Source organism: Candoia aspera, chromosome 1 (genome assembly GCF_035149785.1).
Source record: "Candoia aspera isolate rCanAsp1 chromosome 1, rCanAsp1.hap2, whole genome shotgun sequence".
NCBI classification, from domain to species: Eukaryota; Metazoa; Chordata; class Lepidosauria; order Squamata; family Boidae; genus Candoia; species Candoia aspera.
Window position 1 is genome coordinate 73,479,258 of NC_086153.1, and position 22,326 is coordinate 73,501,583.

At 39.7% G+C, this 22,326-nt stretch overlaps 1 protein-coding gene across 1 annotated transcript in view; it reads left to right on the forward strand.

Moving 5' to 3' along the window:
- PCNX2 (pecanex 2) overlaps window positions 1-22,326 on the forward strand; it is a 102,426-nt gene that overhangs the window by 64,297 nt on the left and 15,803 nt on the right. The window contains exons 24-25 of the mRNA XM_063306774.1: window positions 16,109-16,167; window positions 20,385-20,597. Coding sequence (XP_063162844.1) covers window positions 16,109-16,167; window positions 20,385-20,597 — 272 coding nt within the window. The remainder of the gene's footprint in view (window positions 1-16,108; window positions 16,168-20,384; window positions 20,598-22,326) is intronic.

Consider the following 22,326-nt stretch of genomic DNA (forward strand, 5'->3'; position numbering starts at 1 on the left):
TGGCCTTGGGGCATTTGAAATCTGTAGGGATTATCATATGTTATTAGCCAGTTAATGTTTCACCAGATGCGGTTGTCACAGTGTGATGGAGTTCTTTTTTGAACTGAAGGTTTATTGTTTTGAGGGGCTGGCAATTGACACAGAAAAAGAAGACAGTGGAGGCTTTTATGCTTTGTACCATACACGGTGACGTTATTTACAGCAGCTATTTACAACAGATACAACAGGAATACGATACTGGTGTTCACTTGGTGTCAGGTTTCCTCCTAAGTCTCCCTCTAAGATACTATCCCACTCTAGCTCTCCTGATTCCTCCCCCTTTCTCTCTGTCTCCTTCCCCCATTTCTGGGTTTGACAAGAAAGAAAGCAAAGGAATGGGCTGGAATTTACTGTAGTTTGCTCAGTTTGGCTTGACCTCCTCCTGGAACTGCTTCTCCACTGGGGGATGAACTTCTGCCCAGTCCATCCCCAGAGACCAGGGCTTCTCCACTGACAGCTGATCCCTTTCTTCCCCTCTGAGGTGTTGGGTAAGCCGCTGCCTACAGCTGTCTGGGTCCTCCCTTCTCATTCTTCGGCCTGGGGTGGAGCTCTCATCCCTCTGGGTTTTCACTTCCCTTCTCCCAGGGAAGCCACCCTGGACCTTTCTTCTCCCTTCCTGTAATGATATGTGGGAATGACCTTGGGAGACAGGAAGAAGGGCTGCAGCCTAGACAATGGTCTGATAAATGAAATTTGAGTTAGAAGGAAGGGGTAGTAAAAGCATCTCGAAGGGACCTTCCCTAGTTTTCAGGAGAGTAAAAGTGAAGAAAGGGAGTGATACTTTCAGACTTCCAAGATTGATGTTAGCCTAGCGAGGTAGTCCAGACAAGAAGCGCAACCTGTCATGAGCACTGATGGTGACCAGGAGGGGGCCCCTATCCAGGGGGGTATGCTTAGTAGTGAGGAGTTGGGCAGTCATTCAAAGAGACACAGAACAGACCCACCTTGACTTTTGGGGTTTATCTGTATGGGTTTTCTCACGCTTCTTCAGTTTGTTAGGATTTTCTGTCTAATGTAGCAGTAATAAAATGCTAGAGACTTATTCCTCGTCTCAGCATGGTTTCTGCTTGTTAGGACACAACCAGAAGTACTAGCTCTATCTTTATTGTAAGGTTACATTAACAGTATTTTGCAAGTCTGAAAGTATCCTTCCCTTCCTCATTTATCAGATCATTGTCTAGGCTGCAGCTCTTCCTCCTGTCTCCCAAGGTCATTCCCACATACCATTACACTTCCCGACCAGGAACCGACAACTGCTCCACAGATTTAATTTCTCTCTCCAACTTTTCTCTTCAGCCACTCTGTTCTGTACAGACTCTCTCCTCTCCTTCTCTCTCTCTCTCATTTTTAGGTTAGACTGGCAATATATCCCCCAGCAACTGAAGGGGGGGGGTGTCCCCAACACCTATATACCAGGCCAGACCAATGGGACTGCTCTCTCCAAAATCTCACCAGAAAAGCCCAGGCTAGCAACCAGGTCACCTCATCAGGCCTTGTGACAGCACAGCTGCCCTTCAAGGCCAAAACTGAACTGCTTTCCCCATTTTACTAACTTCAGTGGCTGGCTCACGCCAGCTGAACAGCAGCCATGCCTTGCCATGCCACGCCATGCCATGCCACACCACTAAAACCATATGCCGCAGTGGTGCTGCACCAGTAAGGGAGCTCCCACTTAAATATTTAACCTGTAAGAGACATATTATGCATTCTACACACACACTGTAAGAAAGTTTCAACAATTGACTTCTTTGGTGAAAAGTAGTAACAGGCATATTCAATTTACTGTGCTGCTTTTCTCATCTGCTGTTTTTTTTTCCCCTGTGTATCATCTCCCAAGCTAGTTTCTTGCCCATGTGGTTTCCAATAGCTAATTGTATATACGCCTTCAAGTCATTATGATTGAAGAAAGCTCTGCTGGAAAATCAACAGGTATAGAAGGACTAAGCCTCACCATTCTTCCTCAACTTCTCAATTCCCAATTATCCATTCCCAAAATAAATTTCAGGAGCAAAAAAGAGATTTGGAATTTTTTCATACTTCTTGTTTATCACTTCCTTTATTTCAATTCAATTTAGACCACCTTTAAAATTGGTGCCTTGGCACAGTTCACATACAGTATATAATAATTAGAAATCACTAATACAATGCAAATAAATAAAAAGTTATAAGTAAGATCAGCAGTCCCAAAATGCAGTTTGAGAAATGGAAAAGAAAAGAAATGGGTCTTTAAATTTATTTTTCTAAATACTTATAGTTTGCCTATTTTCATAACAGCTATTAAAAATACTCTAATAATACAGAAATACAAAACAGCATCAGAAAAGCACAATAGCATCCATAAAATTACTTAAAATTAAATAACTGAAATGTGAAAACAGCAATTGATAAAAATGGTAAGGAAGAATGATACCACTGAAGTCCTGAACAAAAAAAATCTTCACCAACTTCTGGAATGTTATTATTAATAATGAAATTAGGTCATTCTTAAAGTCTGCACAGGAGGCTGCCCAGTCCTCAGTGGATGCTCACTCTAGTAGTACAGAGCCTCTGGTGAAAAGTAGGGTACCCACCAACCAAGATGGTCTTGATGGTGGACAAGGAAGAGGTTTCCTTGTTGGTGAGTGCAATAAGCTGGTATGGATGAAGAAAGTCTTTGAACTAATAACTGTCATGATCACCGTTGCGATGCTTGTGACATCGCAACGGCTCGCATGACAATGCAGGGAAATGGGTACCGGGCGGATTAAGGGAAAAGGCAACTAGCTAACAAAAGCGAGCAACAGGTGCTGGCAACAAAGTATCAACTCTAGCCAGAGGTGCGGAAGAGAGAGATACAATGTTGCAAAGAAGGTAATTGACAAGACCAGACCACGAGGCGCACCCGAGCTGTCAAAGAGATTACGAACCTGATCGCCCGGCAATGAACCATCACCGGCCAGGGAAGCAATTAAGGAAACGCCCGGAGCACAGGAGGGGCTCCATGACCCCTCACCTACCGGCAACGGAACCGGCGGGGCTCAGGACGCACCCGAAGTAAGAAGGGGTGGAGCGCTGACTGGCGCGGGCTATTTAAATCCCGTTCCGGCGCGCTCCACTCACTCTCAGCTTTTCTAAAAGGCATGCACTCTGTTCTATCAATAAAGCCAGAACCTAAGCCCACACTAGTGTCTGTGTCTTTACTGGTTAGCAGGCAGAGCCTGACAATAACTGGCTCAGTATTGATGCCATCTGAGTTGAGAGCCCCATCAAAATTTAGGCAGCTGAACTGAGAACAGAATGAAGATTCCAAACCATCTTTAAAAGCAGCCATATGAAGAATACATTGCAGTAGTTTAGCCTGAATATCACTAGATCATGAGTAGCAGAGGAAAGACTAGCTCTCTTAGAATAGGGTCACTGTCATGAGTAAGGATGGCGAGCAGGGGGCTCCCATCCAGCCTGTCAAGCGCATGCGTAGCACTGAGGAACTGTTCAGCCATTCAAAGAGACACAGATCGGGACCGCCTTAACCCTTGGGGGTTATATGTCTGGGTTTTTCCCACGCTTCTTCAGTTTGTTAGGATTCCTGTTATGTACTAGCAATAAATATTAGAGACCAGTTCCTTGTCTCAGTGTGTTTCCTGGTTGTTAGGACAGTCACAGATGGTAAAATAGTACTTCTGGCTACCACCGCCACATCAGCTTTTCCAGTTAGCCTCCACTCCAAAAGCACTCCCATGCTGTATGGTTGGTTCTGCAACCAGATGTATTGTCAGTCTTCTTTCCTTACTGATAGTGTTACCATCCTGTGTGGGTTAAAACTTTTTGCCCTCATTCATTCCCAATGTCAGAATTTCATAACCTTCTACATCTTCAAATATAACAGTTTCAGGGTTGCAAAACACTGAATTTGGAAGAAGACTAAGAAGATGACCTAGGAGCATAGTTTGAGAAGCTCACATTCATTTTAAATACATTTCATATGCAACAACATTCATAATTCAAATCCTATGTATCTAAATGCTTCAGTAGCCTTTCTAATGTATTATAGCTAGAATGCATAACCACAAAGATACATTCTATTTGCCAAACATTCCTTATCACTGTCTACTGTCAGAAGCCACAGTGTACCTTCAGTGATATCATAGCAATGTGATCAAAATAATAATGACAAATGAGCTTTAATTTCTTGTTTTATTAGGTTTCTCATTTATAATTCATGAGATGATAAAAAATAATAGCTAACTATCAATATATAAAATTGTTGAATAATCTCTTATGCAAGATGAAATGAAATAACTGAATTGTACAAAAGCATTTTAATAATAATAATAATAATAGTTTATTAAATTTACATGCCACCCAACTCTCAGCAACTCTGGGTGGTTTACAAATTGTTGAAAACATTTAAGGCAAGAAAACAACACAAAACAAAAAAGAAACAAAGGTGGCAGTGGTAACAATCCCAGATGGGAACAAAGAAAAAAAAGAAAAGGGGGCTTCAGTCACCCCTTTGAAGGGGTCTGAAGGGCCCTTCGAAACACATTTGTGGTTTTGCACATGTATTACTAAATTTTAACTGGCTACAATGTTTACTTCAATAATTTAGTATATAAATTCATAACATATTTTGGTTCCATTAAACAAGCATAAGATTTTTTTTAAAAAAATCAAGTTTATTTATACAAAATCCACTGTGGCAAAGTGCCATTTTAGAAGAGACATTCTCCTGTCTCACACTGACAGATTCTTACATTGTCTAAAGCCAGAGAGAATGTTTTCTGTATGCAGATGCGATTAATCAACCCAAACTCGTACAATTAATTTAGATTTCTTTAATTGGCTGACAGCCTTCATTTCAAAGGATTTGTTCAAAAGACATTCCTGGTGGAGTACATTCCTTTCCTGTAATGATTTCAATGGCGCATATGCACATGTAGTCACACTGTTAATCATAGTTTATGAGAATAATTTACTCATTTTGAATTGCTGTCTGCTCCAATTTTAAAAACCATCACCCATGTGTTGTTGATCCTGACCAACCAGAGAAAGGAAGGAAAGAATCAAATCTAGTTATGGAACAATGATATATCTAATCTCCAGAGCCTTCTCTCTCTGTATCTTCTTTAATCCTAAGGAGCTGCAGGCACTTTGATTTCCCCAAATACTGAAAACAGAAATACCAACAGGATCTATTTTTCTCCAGCGTTTGTCCCTGAAGAGTAATTTAATATGAACAATAACAAAAGTTTGGCTTATGTGGTTTTAGGGAATGCATTTAACTTTACAGTCTGTGTGTGAATATCAAAGGAATTTTAAAGAAAGAACTTGCACATTTAGATAGGACAGAAAAGAGTTTCATGTTCTAGTTTTAAATGTGACTTACTTTGCAGTCCCAGAAGCAACTTTCAAATTCTGAATGGGGAACTCATTCCTCAAGTGCTGATCTTGCTGTAAGTAAAACAATTCCGTTCACGCATGAGAGAAAATTAAAAGCAAGTTTGAGGGAACCACCGTTGATATGGAAAAGACTGCTCATTGGCTTTGGAATGATGATAGGCTGTGGAAGGAGTGCAAGAAATGTAAGATTGAAGGGAAGTAGGGTGCAGTTTATTGAAAGGGGGCATGGCTGGCCAGGGTTCTCCACAGTGAGCAGGTCTGGAGCCCTGATCTGAGTATTACACATTGCAACTTTATCTGTAAACTCTAAATAATTACGTATATGTGAACTCTCAACATTACATGTTAAATATTATCTGCGAGGTCTAAATCCCTAGCCTGGTGCTCACCAGTTTTGATGGAGTGATAATTCCCTGGTTTCCCAATAATGATGACCAGAAATTCTTGAGTTGTGGGCCCAAAATATCTGCATCCATTTAGGGTAGCATGGATTAAATAGTGAAAGAAAGCATTTAGGCAATCAGTCTCTCCAAGATAATGGTAATTTTGCATATTTACTGAATACCTCATTTAAATCTTTGAGCAAGAATATCAGTCTAAATGCCAGAGATGATGTATTTTCAATGACATGCAAAACCAAACACCACTGGAACTATCTCAGGTAGCCTTGCAACAAGCTAGACTATCTAGCTTGGCTCTTTTTACTTTCTTGAATGAGACTTGTTTTTAAATCTGAACCAACAAATTATGTTTTTCCACCAAAAAGCATGCATGAAAACAACTGCTTCCTTGCACTGGATGTGTATATTAATGATATGTATCAGGACTGTAAGAACCCAACAACTTGTGACACAGGAGATCTGTATATTACCTGCATCTTGACAATTTTTCTTTAAATCTGAAGCAGATAAGGAGTTGGGATGTAACTAGCTTCATTAGGCAGTTTTAACCTTTTTTGTCTGATATCATTTTCCTTCACCTAATTAGTTTTTCCAACTGGAACCATAACTCTGCTGCATGCTTCTAACCACTTTTGGGGAGGTGGTCAATGGGGAGAACAGCACAGGAGGAAAAGGGCTTGCATCACAACCTTTTTTTTTAAAGCTGCCGTGTTTGTTGTTAAAGAGAGGTAGGCAATCTTTTTCATCCCGGGGACTGAAATGGATGCTGAAGGGTCCAGCCCTTTCTCCTATCTTGTTTAACATTTAAATAAATCTGCTGGATGAGATCATCCATTTGTTTCGGATGAGGAATCATCAATATTGCTCAGGTTCGTTCCCAGTTAGACACCGGTCTTGGTATTGGCCCTGCCAAGGTGCCTGGGGTGCAGTCCAGCCATGTTATCTGGGAGGAGTTTGGACCTGAGGAAGTGGACAGGGTCCTCATGAATCTGAGCTTGTCCACCTTTGTATTAGACACATGCCCCTCCCAGCTGGCGAAGGCTTCAAGGGAGTCAACATGTGTCTGGGTTTTGGCGGTGGTAAATTCTTCTTTGGGAGAGGGTGTGGTTCCTTCACCCCTTGAAGAGGCTTTGGTCTGCCTTCTCCTCAAAAAGTCATTGCTAGAACCAATTGTACTGGACAATTTTCGTCCAGTGTCCCATCTTCCCTTTTTAGGGAAGGTTGTTGAGAAGGTGGTCATGCAGCAACTTCAGAGGAATTTGAATGAAACGGATTTTTAACAGGTTTTTAAAATCATTTTTATTGTTGTGGGGGTTGGTTATTTTGTTATACAGTTTTGTGTTTTAAACTTTGTATGTTACTGTCGGCCTTGTGGGGTAAACCAGATAGGAATCACAACCAGATGGGCTAATTCTACTTTATTGTAAGGTTGCATTAACAGAATCTTGCAAGTCTGAAAGTACGTCTCTCCCCGCATCTCCTTTACAGCCCAAGAAACTAGGGAAGGTCCCTTTTGAGCCTCTTGCCTTCCCCACTGTCCAGCTGTGGGCTACTCTGTCTCTTATCTGTTTCCTTGGCTGCATCTCTTGGTCCTGTCGCCCAAGGTCTTTCCCACATACCATTACATCACCCTTCCCTTCAGACTCATACCCGCTCCCGAGTTCACAGGTTGTGAGAATGAAATGCAGCTGTGTTGCTCCCCTCTTCTGCCGGTAATTCCCCTAGATCACATGAGGTGTCCTGTAACTCAGCTGCCCCTGTAGAGGTGATTGCTGCCCTCTATCGCTTTCTAGTGTATCAAGTATTCAACCCACTTCCGTCTGCACCTAGAGTCTAGCACTTACTCATATATGTGAGATGGGCAGCTACTATATAAATTTACAAAATAAAATAAAAAATACCAATGATAGGCAGTTATGGATCTGTCAAGACCTGGATGGGGAGAAACTGGCTCAGACTGGAGTGGTTGTAACTTTAGAAGCCTGCCAATTCTAGGATTGCACCAGCTTTGACCCCCTGGATGGCTTTTTTCTTCCTTTTGAAGAGCAACTCTGCAATCTGAGGCTTCCTGAACTCACAGCTCCTGCTGGACCAGCAGGTGGAGGCTGCTGCCAGTTAAGGGAATGAGTGTGAAAAGCAGGGAAGGGGAACTATATGCAAATATTTATAATTTGAATCCATGGCATGATAAACCAATAGGCTTGTATAAAAACTGCCATAATTGCATGCTTTGTTTGTCCAGTTTAGGGAATGCTGTTTATTCCTTATTTTTACAGCTGTTCCAATGCTTGTACCCAGGAGGGAGGAGAACAGAAATTTCATATAATGCATAGACACATTTCAGTTATAAACTTTAAAAAGTGACTTTTCTCTTTTGCAAAACAAAATTGGGTAGCACTAACACTAGTACTAGTAGAACTTTTCCCCACAACCCATTGCTATTTGGATGCAACAATGTTAAGTTGATTTCGTTTCTCATATTTTTCCTGGATCCCATACAGGTTCTGTGTGACACCACTGGGATATATCCTGCAAGGAAATTTCCATCAGGAATTTTGCATTTTTGTTTACAGGTCCCATTTTCATCTTCAGTCCTTTTTTCCTCCTTCCTTTCTGTTTCTGTACTTTAGTATCCAAGTTCTCTTTCATCGTTTCTGTTTGGGGGAATGACGCAGCTTGAATTTGCTCTAAGGGTCTCTGGTGTATTGCTGCATAGTGCAACAAATCAGCTAGGTTAAACAGCCAGTTTTCAGTAAGTTGCATTCTTGGCCTTCTTGCTGCATTGAGAAAAGCAGTAGCAGTTTCCAGCTGTTTAGGCATGTCTCAGATACTGTCCTAGTGATTCTGATCTAGGAAAGAGTCATTTCAACTATTTGAATATTGAAGAAGAATGGACCTGAAGCTGTACACTGTCTCCTGTTAACATTCACGCTGCAAACTTGCATTTGATGAGTGGTACAAGTAGGGTTGTTTCTTAGGGCCAGTTCAGATGACTGCTTTCCAAGCTCCTCGTTCACACCTGTTGTCTTTTTCTTTCTCATCCTAACTTTGAGTAGATATATTGACAGTTGCTGATGACCAGCTTGCCTCACTGCTGTCTACTTGTAAACTCATCACTGCAACCACATGGGAAACTAGCCATCTGGCACCTTTAGCCATGAAGTGAGGCAGCATTTACCCTATGCTGCCGCATTATAAACTTGCCATGAGCTAATAAAACATTTGTTATGCTGCTCCCAGAATCCAAGATTCCAAGGAAATGGAGATAGAATAAAACTTGGCCAACTGAGTGATTGTACACTAGGGAAAAGCATATGGTCCTCTAAACGTTTTTGGACTGCAACTCTAATTAACCTTGCCAGAATAAGGAATAATGGGCTTTGTAATCTAGTAAGATCTGAAGGGTCACAGTTTTCCTATCCCTCGCTGCTACGGCACCCTTTGTCTCAGAGTGGCATATTTGTGTCCGTTAAGCCACAACATGCTATAGCTACAGCACAGCTCCTGCAGCACAGAGTCAAATTGTGCTATAGGTCAGCACTAAGCTGAAACTGCCTTTGTTTTCGTGACTGAGAAACTCTTCGTTTTATTTGGCATAGTCTTTGACTTTTTCTTTATTTTTGAAAACAGAAATACTACTGTATAGTCTATAGCAGCCTTTTTCAACCTTTTGACCCTGGAGGAACCCTTGAAATATTTTTCAGGCCTCAGGGAACCCCTGCACATTCAGGCTCAAATAGAGGCCACAAGTTACAAAATTGTTATATTCGTTTCATGGGTAGTCCTGTATATATGCATTAACAGTGTTCTTAAACTAAAAGAATGAAACCTACTTCTTTAACGTGAAGTTGTCTGAATTTGAAATAATTTTTTAAATAAATCATGATCTCCCAGGGAACACCTAGTGACCTCTCACAGAACCCTATGGTTCCACGGGTCCCTGGTTGAGAAACCCTGCTCTATAGTCATACCACTTTAAAAACAAATTAACATTTTCCCCTTTTGGCAATTTAATATAAGAGATTCAGCCATGCGCTGTCTTCTGCATACTGCCATTGTTCTTCTCTTGTCACTTGTGAAATTGTCACTTGTGAAACTGCAGCATAATTTCACTCAGTTTCCTTTCATGTTACATGCTTTATTGTACAAAGCAGACACAAAGAGGTACCACATTCCATCCATACTACAAACACACCCACACACAGAGAGAGAGAGAGAGAGAGAGAGAGAGAGAGAGAGAGAGAGAGAGAGAGAAGATTATGGTGAAATATATCTAACTTCTGCAAGACTGTCCTTCTCAACTACATTTATTTTCTCTTTTCCCTGTTTACTCCCCCAGACACAGTGATAGTTTAAGTCAGTGTTTCTCAACCTTGTGAAGTTTAAGATGTGTGGACTTCAACTCCCAGAATTCTCTAGCCAGTCATGGAAGTTGAAGTCCACACATCTTAAAAGTTCACAAGGTTGAGAAACACTGGTTTAAGTAAACACAAAGATTGCAGAATTTCAAAATGCTTCCAAATACTCTGTTTTAATATCTAAAACCTTAAAACAATCCAGGGAATGCTCCCCAGATGCTGTCATCTGGTGGGACCTTAGAGATGTGTGTTCTCCATAGTCACCCCGACCCTTTGGAATAGCCTCCCACCTGAGATCTAGGAGGCCCCAACCCTTTTGCCCTTCTGAAAGGCCATGAAATTCTGGCTCTTCCTCCCAAGCATTGGGCTAGGATGGGGATGAGCCAGTGAGTATGGAGTATGGGTTATCATGGTGCTACATTGGGAAGACTATGCAGTCTTTTTATATTATCGTTGTACTGACTTTGTTGTGAGCTACCTAAGATTATTGTATAAGATAGGCAGCCATATTAGTCTTATAATGTCATGGTGTACAGTTGTGCAACTTAATTCAGCAGTCCAGTGCTGAACACCATACTGAATACCAGTTACAGAAATATTCCAATTTACTAATTGAATATGAACTCAGAAGTGAATTCATATGCCTTGTTTGATAGTGCTCAAAAGCCTTGTTTGATAGTGCCCAAAGTAGCAAGTCATCAGAGTCTTGTTTAAAGATTAAGGAGTCATGGGAGGATTGATAGTATGGATCTAAAATGTGAATCTTAAATGGAGCTCTGGTGACACAGTTGGCAAAGAACAAAGATAATGAGGAGAGAAGAGACTTTATTTGTAGATATAACTTAGAATGTAAGAACAGTAAAATACGTAACATGTGGGAAAGGGGAAAGAATGTATCTTATATAAAGTCATATAAGGCTAATAAGTACTGTAATGTAACTATCTCCATGGGTATTCCAAATGTTAGTTGAAGAATAAATCAACTGAAGTGATACTGTAGATTGATTTTGATTGACCTAAAGTCAATGTACTGTACAAAGGAAAGCAGGGTGAGTATTCGTTTTGAATTAGTGCCTATAATTGGCAAAAGTAAATAAATGGAAGTTTTGTGAGCTTTAAGAGAATACTAAGAATCACAGAAATAGAAATATAGTAATTTAAGTAACCTTTAAAACTCATACCTTTTTCCGTTACCTAATGCCATATTTCATCTTTTCAAATTTTGCCTGCATTAGCCTGTTTTGCATATAAGTCTAATTGGCAAGAGCCATGATTATGAATAGTAATTGGGAGCAGATCCAAGATCCATTTTTCAATTGATCCCTGTCAAAGGCATGTACAATTTCAGTGAATTGCAAGTGTCAAAGACAGCAAAGTCAGAGAAGAGGAAGAACCAGAAGAAGATTATCTGTTCAAGTAAAACAACAGGACAGATTTAAGTTTCAAAACTTAAACAGAAAGGAAAAGCAAAACCAACTTATAAGAGACAGGGTTTTAGAAAAGAAAAGAATGCTTCTAATTTAGAAATAAAATTACAGGAGAAGGGAATAAAGAACTCCATATATTATTAAACTTTAATTTTTACAAAGAAAGACTTGAATATGTGAGGAAATAGTAAGCATTAGGGTTGCCAGATCTTAATATCACATAATCTGGATGACCACTACATAGCCACGCTAGAGTTCGAGTCATCTAGAACAGTGTTTCTCCACCTTGGCAACTTTAAGATGTGTGGACCTCAACTCCCAGAATTCCCCAGTCAGCATGGGAGGCTGGGGAATTCTGGGAGTTGAAGTCCACACGTCTTAAAGTTGCCAAGGTGGAGAAACACTGTTCTAGATCATTTTGTTGCCAGCTAGTGGTCATCTGAATTAGTACAGCGCAAATCTGAAAGTCTTAATAAGCAATGAAGTAACTTTGAGCTTGGGGAGGTTGAATTTCCCTATGTTCATAACCACAACTGGATACCACAAAAATAATGAGTGTACGATCTGTCCCTTTTATCTGCTTGTTTCTGACTTTTCAACAAGATGTCATAAAAGCATGCTGGGAAAAGGTGAAAGGTGAAAGGTCCCCTGTGCAAGCACCGAGTCATGTCTGACCCTTTTGGGGGATGCCGCTTTCGCGACGTTTTCTTGGCAGACTATAGCTGGGTGGTTTGCCGTTGCCTTCCCCAGTCGTCACCTTCCCCAGCAAGCTGGGTCCTCATTTTACCAACCTCGGAAGGATGGAAGGCTGAGTCGACTTGAGCCGGCTGCCCGAGAATCCAGCTTCCGCTGGGATCGAACTTGGGCCATGGGGAGAGTTTTGGTTGCAATGCTGGGAAACTAGGCTGTTATTCAGGTTAATGATGTTAAAAAGGATATCTCTGATCAGCATAAGAATGCAGGTGTGGCATAAAATAATACTGCATGAAAGTAGAGACTTTTCCATTCGTTTTTCTATCCATTTTAAAGAAAAAGATGGCGAGCTTTTTTAAAAAAAAAATTCTAGTGGACTCTTCCAGAATGCGTTGGTTCCCCGCAGAAGATGCTAAGCATTTCCAAGGACTCCTCTGAGCAAGCTGCAGAGGACCTGCACTCAGTTTGTGTAGAATAACTCCACTCATGAAGAAATTCAATTACTGAGCTAATTATCACCCTGACTGAGCAGTGTGAACAAAATTCAAAGTAAGAAACCACTGGAGAAAAGCCTACATTGCTCAGTCGTCCCAGGAGTTAATTTTTAAAAGAGAACATACCTGACAGCTGAAAGCCCATGGGTGAATACGCAGCTCAGTTTGGAATGCTGAGTATTAGAATTTAAAGTTGGACAGATCCTTGTAGCATTTAACATGTTGCAGTAATCCAGCTGCCATAATTGTGTAGAGATTTTAAAGTGCAAAATAGATGTGACCCGTAGTTAAATGACTCCAAAATGTTCACAACTTTTTAGGTTAGTAAACACTGCTATTTATATTTTAGAATAGCCATTGTCATTATAAATAAACAGAGAAGGGAGGAAAGCTCACAGTTAGAAGGATAAAAATAAATGCAGATTTTGAGTTATCGCGTCTCTTTCTGTAAAACTCTACCGGGCATTTTTTTTCCCCCACTCTTAGTTTGCGTTCCATAATAATCTTCCTGATAAATCTCTTTTTAAAATGTTCTTGCAATGCTTTACCACAAATGCAACTTATCTTTTATATCCTACATATGAGGATTTCAACTGATCTGTTGAAAAAAATATACAGTGTGTATGAATTCCAAAACCTTAAATAAAATCTACTTGTTTGGCTAAACCAACATTCAATTCACCTTCCTTCCCTGTATAAATGAATGTTTTTCTTATGTTTAATAAGTCTACTTTTTGAAATGGTGATACTAACATTTTCTTCAGATGCAGAGAGACAAAAGAAGTGATAAAATATTAATATCAATTAGGGCATTGAGATGCTAGAGCTACCATATCTAGGCTGCAAAACTCCAAACCACTAAATGGCAGCAAAGAGCTACAAAAAAGTCTTAAAATTTTGTTACCATCTAGTGGACATCTAGTTTACAATCCAGATACGATACCCCTACATTCTGCTACCATCCTATGACTTTATTTTGGGTTTAACTTCTTCACAAGAACATGGGAGTGACCTAGTTTATTACAAAACTCCTGCTCTCCGTTCTCTGAATATTTTCATCAAACTGATTTGGACTGGAGGTAGCAAGGATAATATTTGTTGGGAGATAAAGTCACACACACACACACACCCCGGAACCAAGACATTCCAACTTCTATTCTTATCATACATTTGTTTGTTCGTTATTCCAGTTTATATAGCTGCCCACTCGTATATATGCCTCTGCGGCTTACAGACAAATAAAACAGACAATACAACAATTAAAAAAACAATACAAAAGCATACAAAAAACCATAATAAATATTCATAAAATTCATAGCCAAGGTAATCACACCTGACAGTAACACTGAAAACAACCCCTGTGCCAGCTGTGCCACATTCCCTGCTCCCCATGCCTGTGGGCAAAACCATTTTCAGGGTCTTTTGAAAGGCCAGCAGAGTCGGGGCCAATCTAATCTCTGGGCGGATGATGTTCCACCTGCTCTGGAGAGAGGCCTGGAAAGAATGCTGACATTGCTCCCAATGGGAGGAGACATCTCCTTTCCCACTTCTGGCTCTGCCTTCCTCCAAATAGCATATGTGTCCCACCACAGGCTCATTCAATCTTTCCTTTCCTCCTTTCATTTTTCCTTTTCACTTCCTTCTCTTTGTACTTGATCTCTTGCAAGTTCACCAGATCTTCCACCATCATCAGCAAGTTCATTATCTGTGGATATGTTGGATGACCTCCCTAACAGCTGGGGCCAAGCCAGGGGTGGGGGGAGGGACCATGGCCTCTAGTGGCACACCAGTGCTCCCTCTTATTTCCCCAATGCACTCTTCCTAAGAGTTGCTAGACAATGCTGTGGCTGCTGAATTGCAGGCGCAAAGCTGTGTAATCGTCACAACCACTTGGAGGCCCTTCACCCCTCCTCAGGGAGCTGGATGGCCCAAAGGCTGAGGAGATGTTGCTGGCAGCACCAGGCATCCGATTCCTCCATAACCTCCATTGAGAAAGCAGAAGCCTCCAATCTCAACTGGCTCCACTAGATAATTCCCTGCCCTCTGTCTTGTGGTCTTCAGAGACCTCCAGAGAAGGCCGTGGTATTGTGAACCAGGCCACAGGCTGTTGCAACAGGCCTACATAAATGATTACCTACCCCATGGGGTTGGGGGGTAGAAAGATCAATAAACACCATTTTGGAGCTCCCCAACTGGATTGAATTGCAGGGGCCAAACAAGGAGGGGAAGGGGACTGTTCCCCATCCCCTTTCTCTCTTTCTTCCCCTCAAGAGTCCTCTCTCCTGCCCCTCACTGCAGAGATTGAGGCCCAGGCACCATTGGGTTTGTGGGGAGAGCCAGGCAACCAAGCAAAGGGGGAATCCTCAGTCCTTACACCTTTTTGGTACATAACTACAAAGACCAGTCTGATAGGGAAAATGCCACCAGCTAATCTCCAGGTTTTTCCAAAAGCTCAGACTTCCCCAGCTTCCTAGGAAAGTCTGTAAGACTCTAGATCTAGAGAAAACATCCCCACTGATTCTCTAACGAACCAAATTTGAACTGTTTCCTACTGTTTATAGATTGGAACTAAATTTGAAAAAATCAGGTTCAGAATAAAATTTTAAGTAAGAACAGACATGGTTGAGTCTTCTTCCAAAATTTAATCTCTGTGAGTCCCTAAGAGAATATTTATAAATGCTCAAGCATGTGAATGTTCTCCATGTTCTTAATATTTTTGTACTGTATTTTCAGTGAGGTGAACCTTTTCTGAAAAATACACAGACCTAATGGTTCAAATTTTATGTCTACAGTAGTCATTGGCTTTCTCTCCTTCAACTCTGTGGCTTGATCTTTTCTGACTAGTCATACAGATAAAATGAAGCCACTGAGTGACTCAGATCGTGCACTGAATGGAACGATTCCACTGTCCTACTGTATCTACCTGATTTACATCTATGGTAATCCCGATCTGGGCTAGGGAGGGTGATTAAGAGAAAACATAAGGACTTCTTAAAAAATGAATAAGTGAAGGGATAAAGAATGAGTAAGGGAAAAAGAATAGAGCTGAAAGATATTCCCTCACTCAACACACTTCCCAAGCTTTGTTCCCTCCAGAGCTGCTGAATTTAAAGTCCTATAATCCCTCAGCAGTAGGGCAACATACTGAAGAAAACTGGGTTACTTTTTTAGGTCTCAGGCAACTTGAGGAAACATTCAAACTATAGAAGGGAGAGCTAAATTCTGGGGGATCCAGATTGAAACTTATACGGAGTAGAAACAGAAATCTTCCCTGTCAATCAGCAGGGATAACCTATAAGTATCTGTCTTTTTTCCAGCACAAAAAGAACGGACCATTCCAATACAAGATTGGTACTTCAGATTGAAAAGGATGCAGGTATGAAATATAATTTATGTTAATGTCTGTTTGTGAAGATTGATTACTCAACATATTGAACATATTGAGTTGGGTCCAGAGATAGATCAGCAGAAGATGTTCCAGGAAAGCTGTTCTGCAAACTGAAGAGCTACTGAAAGATTCCAACAATATCAAGTGAGCACATATCTTGGTGCAGGGCCTGGTGCTTCCTTGCTTCTGGAGATGTTGTAAAAAACTTGCATTGAAGATTGCACACACATTGTGCTAACAGAAGTGCCTGGTTTTTTCACACAAGACATCTGTGTTCTGCTTTTGGAAGGGAAGCCAAATCCAACTCGTTTACAGTTATACTCATGCTGCTTTTTGCTCCTACGGGAAAGGGGAGATATAAATCATAAATACTAAGTAAATGGGAAAGTTTGATGCATAAAGGAAATGTAGCTCCTTGAGAGAAACAGTGATATAAAAATAATATGAATATAAATAAAATATAGTGGAATATATACACTTGTATATATTTAATTTAAATATAAATATATAATGTATTAGTTATATAAATACATACATACATACATAAATATATTTAAATGAAAACACAGGTTTTTTTAGATTTTGAAATATTTGTGGTTTTGCGGGGAAAAATATTTGATTTAGAAGACATGTAAAAGAGTTACAATGTTCTAAATCCATTATTCATAACCTGAAATTAATAAAATTAATTTACAAATAGCAGAAAACTTGTGAAATGTGGCAGTTTTCTGAGATTTTGGCCATTCCTTAAAAAATTGTTTTGGCATCCACACTATGTCACTGTCAATGGTACAAAATCTCAGAAAACTGCCACATTTCACAAGTTTTCTGCTATTTGAAAATTAATTTTATTTAATACTGAGATCTTGCAGACCCCATTGTGCAACGGCGGGAGGGGGGGAGCATATGGGCTTATAGGCAATATATTTTGCCCAATCTTAGGTTATGGCTGATACTCAAAAGGCTTCCATAATAATATAATGGTCTGCATATAGAGAAGGTTGGGGACCAGCTGATTTCAAACATTTGGGATGAATATATCCAGTACCATAGATTCATTTGTCTCTGAGTTATTGTGTAATAACTTCAGAGCAACTGTTACTCAATAGGCCCATTTCAATTGTGTTTTGAAAAGAAGAGGAGGGACAATGTTAAGCAAAAGCACCCCCCAAGATGCTTATACAATGCAGGAAGAGCTTTTATTGGCAACATGCAATAAACAATTATGAACAAGTCTATTAAATGTCCTCTTCTGAATATCATTAGAGATACAGGATCCTGTTTGCTTTTTGCTTCAGATTTTCTTACTTATCTTAATTTGAAGGTGAGTTCTGAGAATCTCATAAAGATGACTCTTCCCTAAATGTTTATTTCTTTCATTATTTGCCTTCCCCATTCTGATGTCTTCCAGATGTGGCAAGACTATAACTCCTCAACTAGGGAACAGCCAGTATGGGACAGTGGTTAAGGTGCTGGACTAGGACTGGACAAACTCAGGTTCAGGTCCACACACAGCCATCAAAGTTCACTGAGTGACCCTGGGCATGTCACTTTCTCTCCTCAACTACTGCACAGAATTGTGGTTGTGGAGCAAAATACGAGAAGAAAATGCTATATAAGCTACTTTGAGCTCCTGGAGGAAAGACAGGATATAAACCTGATAAATACATCTCCGCTGGACAAATTGGCTAAGAATCCCGAAAATTAAAATTTCAGTACATCTGGAGGATACCAGCCTTGGAAAGTTTGTTCAAGACATGTGTCACCTCCTTGACACTCTTGTAAATAGTGCAAAACAAAACATACAGAAAAGTAGCTCAGATGTGACTCTTTCTATGATGTGAGCTGCTGATCTGTGGTGGATTTTTTTCTTTCCTCCACATTCAAAGTGAAGGCCCTACGGATGCCCGTTTCTTCTCCCCTTCCTCTCCATGAATTGGCTGTCACATTTTTGTAAAGACAGTAGAAAGTATTTTCTTGTGCTTTCTGTTGAAAGGTGCTTGGATTGCTTCTTTGTTTTGTATAGGATTACAACATACTAAAAAAATTGATTTCTTGTTTGTTTTGAAGCCAAATTTATGTATTTGGAAAGTTGCACCCCCCTCAGAGTTGGCTGACTGGAGTGGCCTATAAACCCAGTAAAATAAATGAATAAATAAATCATCTTTGCTGAAACAGCACTCTGGCAATTGAATATACTGTATATACTATACTGATACTAGATTAAAGGCAGTCATACAGATATAACTAATACAGATACTGATCTGTCCATTTTGATTCAGTTTGGACTCTTCTCCAAATTGACAAAAAGAAAGGTGGGCTGCATTTTTTCTCTATCTACATTTCCAAGAATCCAAGGACTGTGGATAGTTTTAAACTGCCTCTTTTGGTGAACAGTGATGCATATGAGAAATTAAAAGCAATATGCAAGCTGGACCAAGTTAATTAGGCAAGGAGATTCAAACTCATGGGCACTGTAAGTTGACTGTGGGACACCATTTTGGCACATGGGATCATTTGGTTTCATTTCATTAATTATATTTAGGTTCTTGTTTTAATTTGAGTGCAGCAGACACTCTGCCCACTTATGAGGCTTGCAAATTAGACTTCAGATTCCCAAAGGGCAGATCGTTCTAAGGACATAGGATGGAACTAGCCTTGGGTCAGGGAAATCGGGGTTCAAAACTTTCTATTCAGCCAGGAAACAACCTGTATAAAATGGTGTAACCCAGGATTTATACTAAAGAATAAAATTACCTGACAGCCAGTTTTACCCATCCCCTTTGCACCTGGTGCCTACATACCTCTAACATTTTTCTGCTCTAAGTCTTTTGTCCAGCTGAATTAATAATAAAAGCAAATGGCATGTTGACCATTTGCATGTTCCATTTGTTTGGATAGTGGCATATTCTGAAGGAACCAAGCCTTGACTGCATGTAAACCAGCATGTCAAAAAGCAGGCCAGAATACATTACATAACAAGTGCTTGTCAGGTTCAATTATTTCTTTTGACCCATTACAAACCTCTAGATGAGAGCAGCAACTTTATAAAGATTCACCAGCAATCATACCAACACCAAATACTTTTACCAAATGCTCTTAGCTTTCTCTACATTATTGCATTTTATGTTACCATTTAACAGTAGCTGCTTTTCCCTTTTCCTTTCCACTCCAGTTTTTTTTTTCTTTTTAATTTCAAGTGTAAGAAACTCAGAAGTATAGCACATTATTCTGTGATTTTCATTCAGTCCCAGTGAAACTGTTACACAATCCCCATTTGAATTCCAGAACGGTTGTTTTTCTCAGGTTTTAATTAGCTTATTAATGCAGGGATGCCCTTGGCTGCTTATCTGGAAGGAAAGAAACTAAAGGCTTAATGCATTGTCTCATAACAGAAGCATTTTTTGCCCAGTTGCTTAAGTCCACAGTGTAGTTGCATGAGCTGTACTATGTATATTTATTAACTTTTCACAGAATTAAATCATGGTCAAGTATTCTTAGCTGTCAGGCTTAAATGAGGCAATTAAAGACAGAATCTGGAAGCTACAATTGTGTAATGAAGCCTAATAGGTAAGATTCAGGACTCCAGTTTTATCCATTTATTTTCACTTCATTTACATTGCGGAAGGGGTAGGAACAAATAAGTACATTTGCAGGCAAGGTTGACTGCCCTGTATATTTTCCTGTAAGGCAGTGCTCTGCATACTCAAACCCTTATTGTACATACAGCAGCATTGTAAATGCAGCCCTTCTTGATTTAGTGAAGCCTTCGGTTTGTTGGAATCAGAATATTCAGGAATGGAACAAGCTAAATCCTGAAAAGGAATCGTAATATTTATTAGTGGCACTTGTGTTCAGCTCTTTCTCCAAACAGAACGAAGTGTATAAACCGCTGGGTAGATGATCTGAGCTGTTTATAAGGCAGACCTGTTGGTTGCAGCAAATGCTCCAGTGCCTTCAGACTTCGGCTAGCCTACTTTGGGATCTAAGAAATACCTTAGTACAAGCAGTCCCTGATACACGTGGTAAAAATGGACTAGGTAAACTACTAATTTTTGACACGATATGTGCTCCCCAAATTCCCATCTTAGTCTCCAAAAAGGAACTTGAAGTTAATCAAGCAGTCAGAAACCAGGATTCTTCTCAAAAGATTCATGCCTGATGGTTTTTCATCCCCTTTACACTCTGTGTTCCTTTGATTTTAGGAAACGATGATAACCTTAACTCCATCTTTTATGAGCATCTAACGAGATCTCTGCAGGAGACCCTCTGTGGAGATTTGATTCTTGGACGCTGGGGAAACTACAGTTCCGGGGACTGTTTTATTTTGGCCTCTGATTATTTAAACGCTTTTGTTCACTTGATAGAAATTGGAAATGGTCTTGTCACATTCCAGCTCAGGGGGCTAGAATTTCGAGGTAAGTACTCGCCATAGCTTAAAGAGCAGTGGTCAAGAAAGAGCAGAAAATTCATTCATTGCATGCTTTTCGAGGATCTGAAAATCAGCATGAAATTGTCTGGGTAGTTGCTAAATCATTTCAGATTCTTTGACACAAGGAGTTTGTGTGATAAATGCTGCCAGAAAGAGACAGCTGGGGCCATTCTTTCCAGGGCTGAAATAGTTTTCTTGTCACATATTAGATCTGGTTCATTGCAAAACAGGGGATTACTATCTGATTCCACTAGTGTTAAACGTAATGGTAACCTGGTGGTCCATTAGATACTATGTAATATGTAATAAACTTGCACTCCTGGCCTTCCTACATTTTTTTTAGAAGTGAGTCCTACTAAACTCAATAGTATTTACTGTATTCCCAGGGAACAGTGTATAAAGCTTTAGCCTTCATCATTAATAGCTATTTGTTTCCTGGTTCTACATATTGTACTTAGCTTTTCTCTTTCCTCCTAGATAATCTGGGAAATTGGATTTGTTATATGTGAATGTACTTCCAGGGTTATTAGAGCTTGACTTTTCTTACCTCTGTAACAAGAGACATAAAATGACACACTTATGAAATAACAGAATCTAAATGCTCACAAGATGAAATACCTAACAAAAAAAATATATCTGATTGACCTTTTGTGATGTGCGAACTGAATTGAACATTTACATTTGCAAAGCTGAAAGTTATGAATATTTGGATTTCCATTTTTACTCAGAAATGGGGTATACTCATCTTTGTGGAAGTGGTCAGGGAGAAGAGACCCTACTGAAGAATATGCCTTCAAGTATATAAAGGGGTCAATTAGCCAATGTTTGTTATCATACAAAAATTAGGAGGCTTCTAGTGATACTATTGATCAATAAACAAGAACAAATAAGAAAAAAAGGATGCAGGGTACATCAATGTGATCATAAAATATGTTATCACCTCAGTGTACAGAGTAAAACCTATCCATATATCTATGTTGATTTAATACGTTTTTCCCTCTTTGGTCATATTCATTCAAATACAATGTATACTTTTATTTTTTTTCTTTCAATATATTTTTCAGATTGGGTTTATATTGCCTATGTCTGCCTTGTTTATACATATTCCATGCCTTAATATAAAAATTATAAGCGCGTGTGTGTGTGCTTACGATTTTTAAAAATAATAAATTAACCAGAATAATTTCTATTTTAAGTCATGAAGTGATGTTGCCTCCTTCTCATTATTAGGAACTTTGATGTTCAAATGATATATGAATACTGTACAGTATAACTGTGTTACACAAAAGTTTCCTGCTGTTTGCATGGATTGAAGATAGCAGGTTGAAATTTAGTCAGCACTGGTAATCAGATTTGTTGTTCAAGCCAACACCTGCACTTTTATAAATGGATGATAGGAGAAATACCAGAGGACCGACTGTTTTGGATTTGGGGTTTATGAAATTCGGTTGTAGGATTGTTCACTCATCCACCCACTTTCTCAGATTACTTAGATCCAAGTTGGTTTGAAAAGACTGAATTTTATCAGAGCTAACTTGCAAAACCTTCTTTTCAAAGCTCTCTCAAATTGTTATGGCCTGGTTGGTGAACAGGCATAGCCAGGATATAAAACCAGAAAAAGTACTCTGAGTTTATGTCTAAGACATTTAGAAGGCTAACACTTGGCATGCACTTCTGAATTGCATACCCATCTTTCTACATTTAAGGCAAAGTAT